Genomic DNA, 15543 nt, shown 5'->3' on the forward strand with positions numbered 1-15543 from the left:
CACAGGGAGGAGGGGGCGGGCGGAGGCGTCAGGTGGCTCCAGAAATGAACAATCACAAGAGGGAAACTAGAAGTGGAGGGGTGGGCGGGGCTTCTGTAAGAGTCTGCTGTGATTGGAGGGCAGGGCTGTGGGTCCGGTCACAGCTGGTCTTTGTAGTAGAGGAGCTTGGTGAAGGACATTTTCCTGCAGAGCTGCATCACCTCCCAGAAGATCCGCTCTGCTGCAAAAACACAGCATCTTCTGATCAATGTGATGGATAACTGATCCTGTTATCTGCAGCTCACTCATCAAATAGTTTCCACAGTTGGAGTCAGAGTTTTCTGAACTGAAAACCTTCTAGTTTGACAGTAAAGCTTGTACTGGAAATAATTCAATGGAATACAAGCCCAGTCCCAAAAAGGTTGGGATTTTTGTCCCGTCAAGCATAGCGTTTATTTAGAAACTCTCTACGGTAAATCCACAATGAGTGATCCATGATAGCGTGTTTATTGATCACTATCACTACTATCTCACCAAGACACCTCTAAATTAGGTCTTTTTAGCATTGATGGAGCTTGACTGGTGTGGAAGCTGCTCACGCCATAGGCACCAATGCAGCCCCATCCCATCAGAGAGGCTGGCTTTTCACCTGTCCACTGATAACAATTTGTAAAAGTTAAAGATAAAAATAGAATTAAGTTCAACACACTGGTACATTGGCTGCATGGTAGTGTGGTGGTTAGGAAGAAGGTTGCTGGTTTGAGCCTCGGCTGGGGTAAGGGTTAACAGTTGTGTTCCACAGGAACCAATGAGAAGGCTTGTTCTTGTGGTGTGCTGGTTCCTATCAGGAAGTAAAGTACACAGTAAAACGGTTCGCTCTGTTTGGTTATTACACTGATAACATAACAGGGGGTTTGAACCTGGGGGTGGGGGCCTTTCTGTGTGGAGTTTGTATGTTCTACCTGTGTATGCGGGATTCTCTCCAGGTATTCCTGCTTCCTCTCATGCATGTTAGGTTAATTGGTCACTCTAAATTCTCTCTAGGAGTGAGTGTGTGTGTGTGTAAATTTTCATGGAAATTTCAAAGGATCAAGGATCACACACTGGATAAGACAGCAAGGAGCTGCAGCAATGGGAATGACACAGTCCAACAGCTTTGGCTGAGTGAGTCCAAAGTCAGACTCTAAGACACGGATAGTTATACCCCTGGTTGCATGCAGGCAGACAGGTTAAGCAAAAGGGTCCAGTCTGGTTTCCATATTAACAACTTCTATGAATAACAGAGACAAGACAAGGAAAAACAGGTCTATTTTAAGATGCAATGTTAAGCTTGCAGAGACACAAACAACTTTCATAATCACTCTTTACACAAACAAACTTAATTCCAAATCTCATATACTCTGAAATAAAGATATAACTTATATGAACTTATAAAAACAAAACATATTAACTTAGACTAACTGTAATTTTTCATTACAAAACACCACAATTAATTCATTGTAAAGATCCCATAACAAGGACCCCGACCTTCAAAGACCAGGACTGAGAATCCCTGCTGGAAAAAATGACATAAAAAGGTTGCAGAGAAAGGAGTAAATACCTGAATATCTTTCAACACCTGCAGGAAACACCAGCTTTGTACGCTAAGTAAAAATAAAGAAGCAATAACTGGATGTTTTAAACCCCTGTCACATCCTGTTGGAAAATCTGAGGGGAGATGCAGAAGGATCTGTTGGAAATGTTGGAAAGATGCTCCACTGATTTTCCATGCACAGCACACATGTATTCAGAGGATTTTTAAAGCATCCATCTAAAAAGGTCAAAGCTTTTTTTCAGGTTTAAAAAAAAAAAAAAAAAAAAAAAAAAAACACAAACCTGCTTAATTTTGAGATGAGAAAATAGGATAGATATATTTTCCCAACAACAGAATTCAAAGTAATCCAGTTAACTTATAATCCAGTTTTAATAAAGGTTGAGTTCACTGTATCATATTCAGTGTAATTTAACATTTATATATCCTATTAGCTTTCTTGATTGAGCTATAATGTTAATCAGTGAAAGAGTAGATGTATTTTTCCAAAGAGTTATCTTGAAAATCACTGGGGGTTGCCATCATATTTTTTCCCCCACATAGTGGAGGAAATTCTTTTTAAGGATCTTTTTTAAGACCTTAACTTTTGTTTTACACCAGAAAACATTAACATTTAAAACTATGATAAAAGTTGACATGATTGACCCGTTTGTTCTTTGCGCTGTGGAGCTAAAGAATTAAACAATACACGACAAAAGCAGCTGATATATTGGAGTGTTCCACTTCATTTTACTAAAACCTTTGTCATTCTGCCTTTATTCATTTTTTTTAATCCATTTTTATTGGCTACTTGATCACTGAGTTGGCCAGGTGCAGTGGAAGTACAAAACAGACCAATAACACCATCCAAAATATGATTTTATAGCACATTAGCACAGGTGAATAATTATCTGAACTTTATTTACAATAGATAAAAACAAGGTAAATAAATAAATATGAAGATCAAATATTGATATTTCCAGGATTGATTTACGATTTGATATTTAAAATGAAGAAATGTCTTGTAATCTGTGCATTCAATACACTGTTAAAAATATTTATTCCACTTATAAATATTTCAGATTATCTTTAATGGAGGACTTAAACCAGTTCTATTGGAGTTCTACTGGATTGTCCAAACAACAACAATTAAATATAGAACGTTAATAGATAACTAGGCACAAAACAGAGTGAATGTTTTTTTTTTTAAGTTCACCATTGCAAGTGATCAGTCTGATCATCAAATTCCTTTTTACAGTCGTGTGCAACAGCTAGCTTCAGCTAATGAAATTAATGCATTGTTCCACTGAGTACTCACATGCTATCTGCACCTCAGTTCTCTACTTGTGACCACTTTCCTCTGTTAATTGTTACTGTAAACACTCTCATTTGGTTTGAACCAACAGATGGTACATTGCCCCTGAATGAGTCCTGAGAGTGACTGCTATTGGGTAACAAGAGCCAAATGTTTGAAGTGATTATAATCCCATGGAGTCATTCAGCAGTGCTCTGATTAAAATGACTTTGTGTAGATCAGAAAAATACTGGTATTAAACATGTGGTTTGTGGAATCAGAGCAGCTCCTTCAGCAGCAGACTGAGACACCCTCAGTGTAGGAAGGAGCGCTACCGCAGGTCCTTCATTCCCACTGCTGTCAGACTGTACAACTTATCTGTATAATCATAATACTGTGTAATATTTATTTATATTTCACTGTGCAATACCCCCCATTATCAATGTCATCATATTCTTCATATCCCACCATCACCATGTAAATATGTATATAGTCTGTGAAGTTGTTGAGATAGATCTGTGTGTGTGTGTGTGTGTATGTATGTATGTATGTGTATATACCTTTTATATTTATAATGGTACATATTTTGCTTTTCTTAGACTTTTTCTTGTAAATAATTTATATTGCACCTTCTTGCTGTGATGCATGTTCACCTTATTCTGTCTTTCTGCACTTTATTCTATAACAGTAGACACTGGGTGCTGCAAATTATCGAGCCAATTAACCACCATTGTTTGTCTACTAAAGGGAGGTGATCGGCACCGCAGTCAACACACACAAACTCTTTCTGAAGGGTTCAAAAGCAAAAGTTCTTTTGGGGGTTTTTCAAGGGGTTATACAAGGGGTTTTTCAAGGGGTTACATTTCTGAGGTGAGCCAGTTCAATCTCCAGGTGGGACTCAGTTGCCTTGGGTTCAGGTCTCAGTCACAGCAATAACCTTTGAGTTCACAACTGTGTGGTTCCTGAAACACACAGAAGACAGAAAATAGGTGTCATTTCTTAAATTAACAAAACACTGTTTAACATTGTGTTTAGTATTGAAGCTTAACTACGTTGGCATCTTATATACAGTATGTCTCTTTATGTTACACTGACTGCAATAAAGATGAAGGTCAGTCTTCACCTTCATGCAAAGATTAGGGTAAGGGTGTAAAGTCAATGAGTTCATTTGGTATTAAACCCTGATTTTGCATTTCAGGGAGGATTCTGTGCACAAATTTTTAATCTATGATTTGGAATTTAGGGTACAGAAATTCATGAAATTCTCAAGCATATTTTCTCTGGCCTCTATTGATTTGAATAGTGACCCAAATATTGAGCAACAAACAAGGGGGGTCTTAAAAGATGCATAATGACACATCAGAGCACCTACAGTTATGGTGTTTAAACCAGCCAAGCAGTCCAGAAAAGACAGTACAAAGCTTGCCTGAAATAAACAAGAGGTTTGTTTTCATGCTATGCTTTTAAGATATGATGGAATATTTATGCTTCTGGATGGAGCTAAAATTCTGTGACCATTTTCCACAAAGAAGAAAACTGCCAGCTACAAAAGGGAGAGCTGGGACTGCTGCAGCCCACTCTCCTCTCAGCACCACTTTAGTTGAAAATATTCTTTGACGTTTTACTGCAAGTCTATTTTCTACACTTATTTCAAAATGGGAATCAATGGACTAAATTGCTCCACTCAGAATACACTTACAGACTTCTGACATTTAGTTGTTTTTTTTTTTTTTTTAAATCTGCCAAAGGGAAAATGAGCAATTCTACATACCCCACTTGATCAGTTTATCCTCATTCCTTGTCCTTGAATGTCTGTGCCAAGGACTTGTAGACTTGGAGCTGACACCAGGTCATTCTTTGGGCCACAAAGACACAACAAAAGGAATTTGAAATATTTAATAATAATAAAAAAAAAAAAAAAAAAAAAAAAAAAAAAAAACACACACACACACAACAACTTAATTTCATGTATAAAAATGGGACATTTAAGAGTCAGAGTATGTTTTTAAACTTGATCTACAACAATAAATAAAAACAGACACATCTGCAGCTTCCAAAGGAAATAAAAAATTCTTATATTTCCTCCTGCCAGCAAACCAGAAAATAAAGATAAAGAGAAATGATGGACTTACTTTGGTGAAGGTAGCATAAGTCCAAGAGTCTTGTAAAGAACTGTTCCCAGAATGAAGACAGGGGATCCTTCCATATCTGAAAGAGGAAGTCAAACATCAGTCAAAGTGGTTGTAACATTTTTACATTGTTAGACTGATTTTAAAAAGTAGACGTTGCCATAGTGATGGAGCCTGTTGCAGAGATATACAAGATATTCAAACTTTATTACTTAATCCAGTACAGTAAGTTGTACATTGTTAATGCAAACGAAAAGGTTTAACTAAAGCTGTGTTTTACATAATCTGCTGATTTGCAGTGCTAATGCAGGCTATACTGATCACAATATATTTTCTGAACAGATAGTTCTTCTTAAAGACTTTAAAAGGAGTCAAAGTAAAACAAATGAAAAGTCTCCCAGTGAATCAGCTTCTTCTGCATATTGCACAGATTCTGTATAAATCCCTTGTTTTGTTATCTTTCATTTATCTCAGGAAACACTGATAATGCCAATTAACAAAATGGTCTTGCTCATGATTGAGATATGGAGTGTAATGTTTGAACGGATGCCATTAATGCTGAGTCGACTGAACAACCTCAGGCAAGTAAAAATAGCTTTTTGGAAAGTTCAATCTTTTAAGTGTGCAGACAAATCAATTTAAGTAAAATCCTCTTACTTCTGCACAAAAGGCATCTTCGCCTTTATGTTCCGAGAAGTTTTGCAGTCAGCTCAGCGTAAGATCGCCAAAATGCAGCACTGACCTCCTCCAACTTCTGTCAGGCGGATCCAGAAAGAGCCAGACACAAGCGCAGGTAGAAACAACAGACTTTTAAAAAGCCTCAGGAGTACAGACAATAACTCTACTGGTTATAAGCATGAGAGTGAATACCACACAAATTAACAGAGAGCAGTGAGATTATAAAGGTTGGTAAACAGGTGCAGGCTGATGATGATCAGAATGGAAGGCAGGTGTGTCCAAGATGTCCGAAGCAGAGGGATTATGGGTAATGTAGTGTTGAAACCAGTCATTAGTACTCCGGAGATGCGGAGCGCCTCCGAGAGGAGGGAGCAGCCATGACAACTTCTCCATAATGGACACACAACATGGCCCTCCTCACTCCACGGACAAACGTTTGAAATAAGAAATATTTTGGAGTGAAATGCAGAAAAAACCACACACACACACACACACACACACACACACACACACACACACACACACACACACACACACACACACACACACACACACAAGGCTTCTTGTCTGCTCTTGGGTCCTGCACAACAGAAAGGGAATGATAAAGAGAGGGAGGGGACAGGTGTCCCTGGTGGAGGTCAGGTGGTTCTCCAGCAGGTACAGATAAAGAGCACAGTCACAACTCACACCCAGTCTTTACATGCAGATCCATTTCTTACAGACTGACGTGTCCTATAGCACTGAAAACATGGAATAATGAAAAAAATCAACTATCTACAGCAAAATTTATACATTTAACTAGAAAACAAACAAAAATAAACACAGAATGAATTAACTATTTTCAGCCAAATTTAATAATATAAGTAGAAAAGAAACAAACACAAAAAAAAAACAAATTCTGTTCGTGGAAAAGTAAAGGTCATGCTTTGATACTAGGTTGATCAACGCTGGTTATAACCCAGTCTGGAATGGGAATAACTTAACTATTTACAACACAATACTAGAAAAAAATAAAATAAACACAGAATAAAAGAACTGTTTCCAAATATTTACACCATTCTCCTAAGAGAATGGTTCTTTTTTTCTTCCTAATTTACACGTTACACATTCAAATGAAATAAAATAACCTTCTTCTACAACATTCCACAGTCAGTCTGACAGCTCCTGCTCCCAATATATCACAGAGACATGCAGTTGTTTTTTTAGTCACACCTCCACATCTCCACATTCCTTTCAGTTCTTGAAGGAGGGAAGCACTGTTGGAGGCCGTTTCCATGCTCTGCGTACGTCCAAACATGTCTTCACATGCACCCATTTCTCTTTCTTTGGTGCAGGCTGATTTAACATATTCACCGGCTGGACAGCTTATCTGATTCATTACCGACCCACCTTTCATAAAAGGAGCATGGAGCTGCAACTTATTCGTCGTGTTGCTTCTTCATGTTCTTGGACCCTGCTTTGAGGATGCTGAATGGTTGGGACTTTCGAAGAGAGATGGAGATCTCCTGTAGGAAGGTTGTAACGCTTCACTGCTGGTGTTTAATTCCATTAAAAAAATGAATAAAACATGAATTTAACTGCTGAAAATAGATATTTCATTCTTTCCTCCCTGATTAATATACTATATACATATTGATCTGAAATCAGTGTGTCCAGCTCAGTGGACCTTCAGGAGACTGTATCTGGGTTTTCAGCTTTCTACGTGCACGTATGAGCACAGAATGAGCCATGTACTCCAACTTTACATGATGCTGCAATGTTAGTCTTTCCCGTGTACACCTTTTTTAAAAATTCAATAACTGGACTGCACTTGGTCCGACTTTCTTCAAACTTGGATCACATGTAGAGGGGTTCACAATGAACAACTGGTGCAAATCTGAGCACCCCAGCATCATGTATGACCGAGGATGACTGGCTGAAACCCACTGACCTCCAATGTTAAAGTATTAGATGTGGAGAGCTTTTTAAACGTGTATTATGCCTTTTTCAAATGACTGCAAAGTTTAATCATTCCAATTTTTTTTTTTATCATTTAATTAAATTAATTCATTTAGATATTTACTATTTATAGTTTTTACCTCATTTCTTCTTGTGTCCACAGTGAGACAGAAGTCTGGAAAAAATTTAAACAAATTTATTAAAAACTAACAACTTTAAGCAAACACACACCTCTTCCAATTGAGCTAAATTACATATCTGAAAACTAATGACCAACACAACACAAATGAACCAAAGTAAAAATAAACTAAATAAAATAAACAGACATAAATGAACTATTTACAAATGTAATGATGCACTACATTTTCATCCGCTGCCTTCTCTTTGCTATCGTGCTCTTTATTTTAGATGAAACCTCTTTCATCTGCTGCACTTTTACCGGGCTATGCATGACAGAATATTTAGTTCGGGCTGCTTCCCTGGTCAGCCTCAAATACGTGGAAGAGATCCTTTTCTCTGTCTCGGCTGCTCCTCCTCAGTCTCCTCTGTCTGGCGCTTCCTCTTGGTCCCAGCTGTCAATGAGGTGCTGGGCAGCTCCTCCAGGCTGCTTGTAAAGATCTGGCGTATGGCAGAGGCCTCAGTTATGTCGGGGTTTCTGGCGTAGAACTTGTCTGCCGTGCGGGTGTCGTGGCACATAAATTCGGCGACCTTCTTTCTGTCGGCTGGCTTGCTTAACTGCTTGGCCTGGAAGACAAGATAAACTGAAGACAATTAATGACAATAAAGGCAGAGTTTTCTTGTCTGTGAGTGATTATTGAGCTTGAGTAGGAACTTACATATGTGGCGATTTCAGTCCTAATCAGTGTGAAATTGATTTCACCCTGGAGCCCCATCTCCCGCCAGGCCAGGCGTATGTGTAATGGTTATAAAATGATTGTTGAGATGTGGAGCAAATGAATGTAATTTGGTGGTACTATGTGGTAAAAATGTTATCTGCCTATAACCATCATAGTGAGAAAAAAAAAGAGTTTATTCTGTGGTAACTGGAAGTTGCAGGACAAGTATACGATGAATGACAGATCGAGTGATCTATGATCGACTACTCGGGTCTTTAAGCCGCAATGCTATGAAAAGATACAGTAGGTTGATAAAATGCTTGAAAAATGCCATTGATTGAATGTTACTCAGTTCATCTTGATTATACGTGACTGAATTAAATATTTGTCTCAAGATTTTGTGTTAGTAGGGTTTGACCTGTTTATCGTGTTTCGATTGATTGTGCCTGAGTGAACGTAGGGGAAACGTGTTGCTTCTGCTCGTCCATTACAGCACTGGACGTGGCAGCAGTAACACCGTGTCTTGTGTTTGTTTGCATTATTCCCCTCTAAGGTAAAATCGTTATTTTATTAATGCATTTTTATGTCTGTGTTCATGTTTTGTGCGATACGGGAAACAAGTTTTAACCGAAAGGATGTTTAGAGTAGTAGTTTTAGGCAGTATTTAAGTTTTACTTGCCACAGTTTTCTTGCTAGTCGCATCACGTGGCAGAAGTAGCACTGCAGCACAGACGGTTGTATCGAGTGTGTGCAATGTTTAGTATTCAAAGAAGATAGGCCTTATTATAAGTTATTGTGACCGGTTGAATATTTCTGTGTTTGTAAAGTAGTAGTGCAAATGTTTTGAAAGACTGAATGCATCAGTTTGGTTCATTGCGACTGTTAAATAGCATAATATTTTCATTTCTGTTTGTGAATGTACATGCTAACTTCTGAATATGACCGTAGTAATGTAGTTACCCATATTTAGAGTACAGTACTTATTCAGATTGGCGTTTGTATGGAGATTTTGGTAACTAATATGAAGTTATACCTAAGTTAAGTTTTATTTTTCAATGCAAAAATGTAATGTATTGGTGAGAATTGTGTTCTTGTGGGAAAAAAACTACATTACAGCACTGGACGTGGCAGCAGTAACACCGTGTCTTGTGTTTGTTTGCATTATTCCCCTCTCAGGGGCGTAACATTTTCTGGAGGCACCGCTGGGATTGAGTGTAGCGAGGTCCGACTTCTGCCACTAACAGACGTCTCCTGCTCTCATTCAGGCCCCTTCAACTTCCTAGCGGGAAGCAGGACTCGGGAGCTGTCCTTAGGTAGCAGAAATCAATGATAGATACAACAGGATATCAAAAATGAGACTGTCCCGAGCTGAATATAAAGAGATTGCGAGGTGGACTGAACAACTTAGACCTACACGGCAATGTATGAAGATGCTGAAGGACAGATTTCCTAATCACTCGCAGTCCACTCTTCTGAGCATCTTCTCCCTGGAGTACCAGAAAAGGACAAAAAGGACCATCTCAAGACACCACACACCAGATGTTATTGAATGCCACTATCAAAGGTATCTGAGTGAAGCCAAGGCACGTCCCACTGCTCCTGTCCTGCTGGACTTAGCCAATGAGGTGGATCTGTCTCCTGCTCTGATGGCTCGTATCATCCTGGACAAGTTCCTTCAGGACATGGATGGTGAAATGCCCTCCAAAACATTGCTTAACAGCATGCTGAAGGACCCATCATTAATTCCAGACCAAATATTGGCCAATAATATATACCAATGCACAATAAATGACTGCTGTTATGGACCGCTGGTAGACTGCATTAAACGTGCTATTGGCGAAGAACATGAGGTACTGCTGCGTGACAAATTGAAGGAGAAGAACCTTTCCTTCCTAGATGAAAACCAGTTGAGAACTATGGGTTACGACAAAACACCTGATATCATCCTGGAAGTTCCCATTGCTGTGGAGGGACACATTGTACATTGGATTGAGAGCAAAGCTTCCTTTGGAGATGACCACAGCCATCGCACCTACCTCAGTGAACAGTTCTGGAGCTACTGGAACAGATTTGGTCCAGGCCTTGTGATCTACTGGTATGGTTTCATAGGAGAGCTGGACTGCCAGAGGGACAGAGGTATACTACTTAAGGACTGCTTCCCTACAGACATAGTCATCCTGTGCCATGCCACCCACCAGAACCATTCACCAGAGAGCCAGAAAAAAGACAAAGAGTGATAAAAGATTGGAAGTGGACTTAAAATTGTTGAAAAAGAAAATTAAAGATGAGAGGTTGAATGGGAGGAAAAAGGGAGGGCAGCAAGGAGGTGGGAAGGGTAGGAATACTGAACTATGCAGGGGCGGATACTTGGATCCGGAAGCAATTTGGCTTTCCTGCAGTGTAAATCTGCCCTGAACTTCAGCTGACCCTCTTTCTTTGTCTGCGTCCCTCCATCTTCCTCTCATTCAAGTAACTGCATGTAAACTACATTACAGCACTGGACGTGGCAGCAGTAACACCGTGTCTTGTGTTTGTTTGCATTATTCCCCTCTCAGGGGCGTAACATTTTCTGGAGGCACCGCTGGGATTGAGTGTAGCGAGGTCCGACTTCTGCCACTAACAGACGTCTCCTGCTCTCATTCAGTCCCTTTCAACGTACCCAGGCAGGCAACATCTAGTGGACATACAGTGTCTCAGTAAAAACAGTGACACTGTTAGAACATGGGAAGATTGACATAAAAGCTGGATCTAAATCAGACAGACTGAGTGTTACAGAAAAATGTTTCCTGGTTATAAAGAAGGTCACAGTGGAGGATGAAGGTCTTTACAACTGCAGACAGTTTGAATCATCAGGACGTGAAGTTACATACTCTTACGTTCAGCTTTCTGTTACTAACAGTGAGTATTTACATTATGTTGTTTTCATCTTTAACTCTCATTAAAATAACAAATCCCAGTAATGATGGAGGCAGTGAGGAAGTTTCATGTAGGACTGACATGGTGACATGATGCTGCTGTAAACTCAACATGTCATTGATCAAACACTGGGGAACCACTTTGCTATGGAAAGACAACATTGTAATGATTATGCATCAGTCTGGTTTCACATCTCAGTGTTTATCTGTTTGAGTTTTATACCTTAAACCAGTTAAGATTATATATTTATTTCATCATTATTTTACACATGACATAAAAAAGAAGAAAATGTTTACACATTGTAATTTGTACAAAAGATTAACAATAAATTAGTTTAATCTTCGTCTTTATGAATATAAAATAATTATATGAATTATATGGGATGTGTTTAGTGTATTAACAGCTAGTAAAGGTAAACTAAGTTACTATCGTCGATTTCTGTGACACTAAAAATAATCACCAGCAAATGTGAGACGTGATGGAAGATTTCTGTTGTAACAAAGTGAGACACACACACGCTGATGGACAGGTGTGGTACCAGGTAGCAGAGCTGAGCTTCACTTTCCCCAAAACGCTGCTCCCGGTGTAAACCGTAGGCTTGTTTCTCAGCTTTTAGCCGGCTTTTAACTGTGTGTGCCAGGTAGGCCGTGGTTCATCTCCTTCCCATCTCAGCATGGACGAAGCTGCAGGACTGATGTCACAAGATGGTTTAGAAAAAATAAACATTTAATTCTCACAAGAGAAGTTCAGAAATCAAAGAAAAACTTGGGCCAGAAAAATGAAGAAAGTTCTGAACTGTTGCAGTTAATATGGTGTTTTTACTATCCTGTTCATTATTTTTCATTAAAAAAAAACCAATAACTTCAACAAAAACAACATCCCCACAAGCATCAGTCGCACCAACAACTGAGAGAAAAACTGGATCAAACTCAGGTTTGTTGTCTAAACATCAACTTCAATAAACAAAACCAAACAGCAGAATTAATGATAATTAGTGACTCCATCAGGAAGCTTTTTGTTCCTCCTGACTTTCCGTCCATGTTGTGGTTGTAGATTTTCTTCTGGCATCACTGATCAGTGCAGCTGTTGCTTCAGCAGCTCTCTTAATAACTACAGTGATGATCATCAGATGGAGGAAAACTAAAGGTGAGAAAATTCCCACATTAAACTTTTATAAACACAAGTTTAGTTAAAGATGGATTTTCTGTGTTGGATGTAAATTTGATTCTATTTGATCTTTTCAGGAAATAAAACTCAGATGGATGATGGAGCTGTGAGTTTAACCAAATAATTAAATATAAATTCAATGAATAATTTCAGATGTTTAAATATTTCCATGACTGTTATAAACAGAAAACTTTAACCAGACTGTGTTTGTTCAGGAGTTGAGCTTCAACTCTGCAGGGACTCGGTCTGGTCCAGAAACCAGTCAGGACATGGTGAGATCACACACACGTACCAAGTTACACTTGCTTCTTTATTTCACTCGAATCTGATTTAAACATGAAGATTATTGAAGCTGAAACTGATCTTTGGATCTAATTTCCTTGTTCAGAAGAAAGAAGAGTAAAGTTGTTGCTGCTTCTGCAGAGAATAAAAAAGAGAAAATATCAGATTAACCATAAAATAATCAGCTGGTATCAGAATTAGACGTGAGCCTATATTCTACTGAAATATGACTCATATGAGGAAGATTTCTTGGTGCTTTGGTCCTGAACTGTTCTGGTGTAACAGCTCAGACGTGAAACGAAGGACACTGAAGGCAGCAAACAAAGCAATCCTCCATTTGCAGCAGCTGAGACATGTAGAAACAGTCAGCATCACAATATGGAAAGAATGTAGATCCAGATCCAGATCCGGTCCATGTGCCGAAACACAAGGACTCAACTGGAAACCAGCAAATACAGTCATGTGGAAAACAAAATGTTCCTATTTTTATTCTAATGTATAAACGTGAGTGTGTTCATGTACTGATGTTCAACCTCTGACCTTCATCACTGAGCAGGCTGATCCTGCAGATGTTGTTCACTACGCCTCCATCAACCCCACCAGCACCACCAGCTCTGGGGCCCGGGTAAGTTGTGTCATTAATCAATAAGAGTTTTGTTTAATGTTGTGTGTAAATTATTATTCTGGTGTTTTTCTAACACATTGTTCCAGTACAAACTTATCTCAACAGCCAGGATGTATAAATGTAGCTGTAGGTGTTGGTGAGCGAATCATAATGTTTTATTGGATTTGTTGTTTTTTGTGTCCCAGGTTCACAGTAAAGACCATGATGAACACAGAGTGACCTACAGCACTGTTAAAGCTCCTGCTGCAGCCTCCACTAATCCCACCCACCTCTACGCTACTATCCAAGAATACAGATGAAAGACCTAAATATAGAAAATATAGCTACATATAAAGCAAATGTATTATTTTTTATTATTCTTTATATTAATGATCAGCTTCACGTTTTTGTTCTTTATATTTCAAACCTTACAGACAGTTTTATGTTTTTATTTATTATTTATCTAACATTTGCAGTGTGGAAGGTTTAGTGGAAAATTTTCTTTGTGTGGAATTGAGGTGAAATAAAAAAAAAGAAAGTTGAGTCCCAGTGACCATTTTGCTGTCTGCCTCTTTACCTTCTTTAGTATACAGGAAGCTGGGAGAAAGTTAACGGTGAGAGTAAAGGGTATCGGCCTGTTCCTTCAGCCCATTCGATTGTTAGAGGAGAACTTGGTTTTCATTAGTGGCAGTAAGTCTGGTGTGTTTCCTGTTGTGTTGAACTCAGAGATACAAAGAAAACAACAACAACTGTACAATAAAGGGTTAAACAGGAATAAACATCCAGCTGCTACAGCTGTAAAGAAACTTAACAGGAAACATCCCACAGCCTCTATAAGAAAAAGAAGCAGAGAATCATCAGGAGCACCTATAAAAAGACAAACTGAGAAAAACATGAACAACAACCAGAACACCAGAAATAAGTATAAGAAAACACAACTGTAGCTATCGGTGATTAAACCTGCATCACAACACAGTCACTGTATGATCATGTGTGTGTGTTGATGTAAGTTGGTGTGTGTGAGAGAGCAAAATATAAGTAATAAGTTGTGTTTCATGATGAGTTCAAATTGAATTTAATCAATGATTGATGATATTGTTTAACTGGCTTTTCTTATTAGTGTTTTGGAGAAAATTTAAAGTGAATAAAAGAATGAATGAGAATAATCATTGAAATGTAGCCACACCCCCTCCAGGGATCAGAAGTAGAGGTAGAGGCCCTCAAGAACCAGGCAACCAGCAGCCACCATGTAACAAGAAACCCAGCCAGACCACCACAGGCGTAGTCATGCACCCACCCAGAAGACAGCAGAGAAAGGCTCCGACCAAAGCCCCCACAGCAATGAAGCACAGGCCTCAGGGGTCCAGGGTTGATGTCCAGAGATGTTGATGAGAGAAGAAGGAAGAAAACAAGAGAAGAAAAAACAAAGTTTGTGCTTCAGATTCAGATTCTGGCATCAGTCTGAAAGATTGTTCCTCATCTCATTAATAAAGGAATGAAATTAGGAGACTGTTCTCCTCCTTGAAGCATGAAAATGTCTGAAAACAAAGACTGTGTGATGGTATAAGTTGGTACAACCAGAAGACGACTAAAGTGTTTTACTAGTTTGTTGTTTTATTGACAGAAAGTAACCTAGAAGTGTTGAACTCATGTCCCATGGTCCACAGCCCTGCACATATTACATCTAATCCTGTCAGCACCCCTCCCTCCACCTCTTTCTGCTTTGTTCTCATATGAGCTTATTTCCTGTCTGCAGCCTGTAGGCGGCGGTGCCCAAGACCGGTCCTCCAAAAAAAGCTGCAAACCACAACCAAAGTGACTTTAAACAGGCCTGTTATCTCCTGCAGAGTTTCAGAGATTTAATCTACAGAGAGAAAACTTAAAAAGATGTTGTTAAAAAGATGTTTGTACTAACAGTTTTTATGTCTAACGTGAAACAAAATTATTTTTCAGTTGTAAAAGGAAACTGTAGATGTGAGATGTTCAGGCTTTTTAAAGTTTCCATCAGTGTTTAAACCACATCTTTGTTTAGATGCTGCAGTTTTACTCACATCCTCACAAAAACTCTCCCCTTTACTTTTTAGGAAATGACTTCAGAGGTGAATGATAAAACAGCAGGTCTCAGACCACTAAAACATCACGTCTTTATT

General features: G+C 38.9%; 1 protein-coding gene across 5 annotated transcripts in view; it reads left to right on the top strand.

Moving 5' to 3' along the window:
* LOC121633509 overlaps positions 1-15543 on the top strand; it is a 94818-nt gene that overhangs the window by 77427 nt on the left and 1848 nt on the right. The window contains exons 2-7 of one of the 5 annotated variants that reach the window (XM_041975608.1): positions 11143-12273; positions 12394-12486; positions 12585-12613; positions 12723-12779; positions 13346-13414; positions 13600-13947. In XM_041975608.1, the coding sequence (XP_041831542.1) occupies positions 12150-12273; positions 12394-12486; positions 12585-12613; positions 12723-12779; positions 13346-13414; positions 13600-13713 (486 nt within the window). In that variant the 5' untranslated portion in view covers positions 11143-12149 and the 3' untranslated portion in view covers positions 13714-13947. Of the gene's footprint in view, positions 1-9535; positions 12487-12584; positions 12614-12722; positions 12780-13345; positions 13415-13599; positions 13948-15543 lie in introns of those variants that run through there. The other 4 variants (XR_006009065.1, XR_006009064.1, XR_006009067.1 and 1 more) reach the window with 4 other exon arrangements.

Source organism: Melanotaenia boesemani, chromosome 22, assembly GCF_017639745.1.
Source record: "Melanotaenia boesemani isolate fMelBoe1 chromosome 22, fMelBoe1.pri, whole genome shotgun sequence".
Lineage (NCBI taxonomy): Eukaryota > Metazoa > Chordata > Actinopteri > Atheriniformes > Melanotaeniidae > Melanotaenia > Melanotaenia boesemani.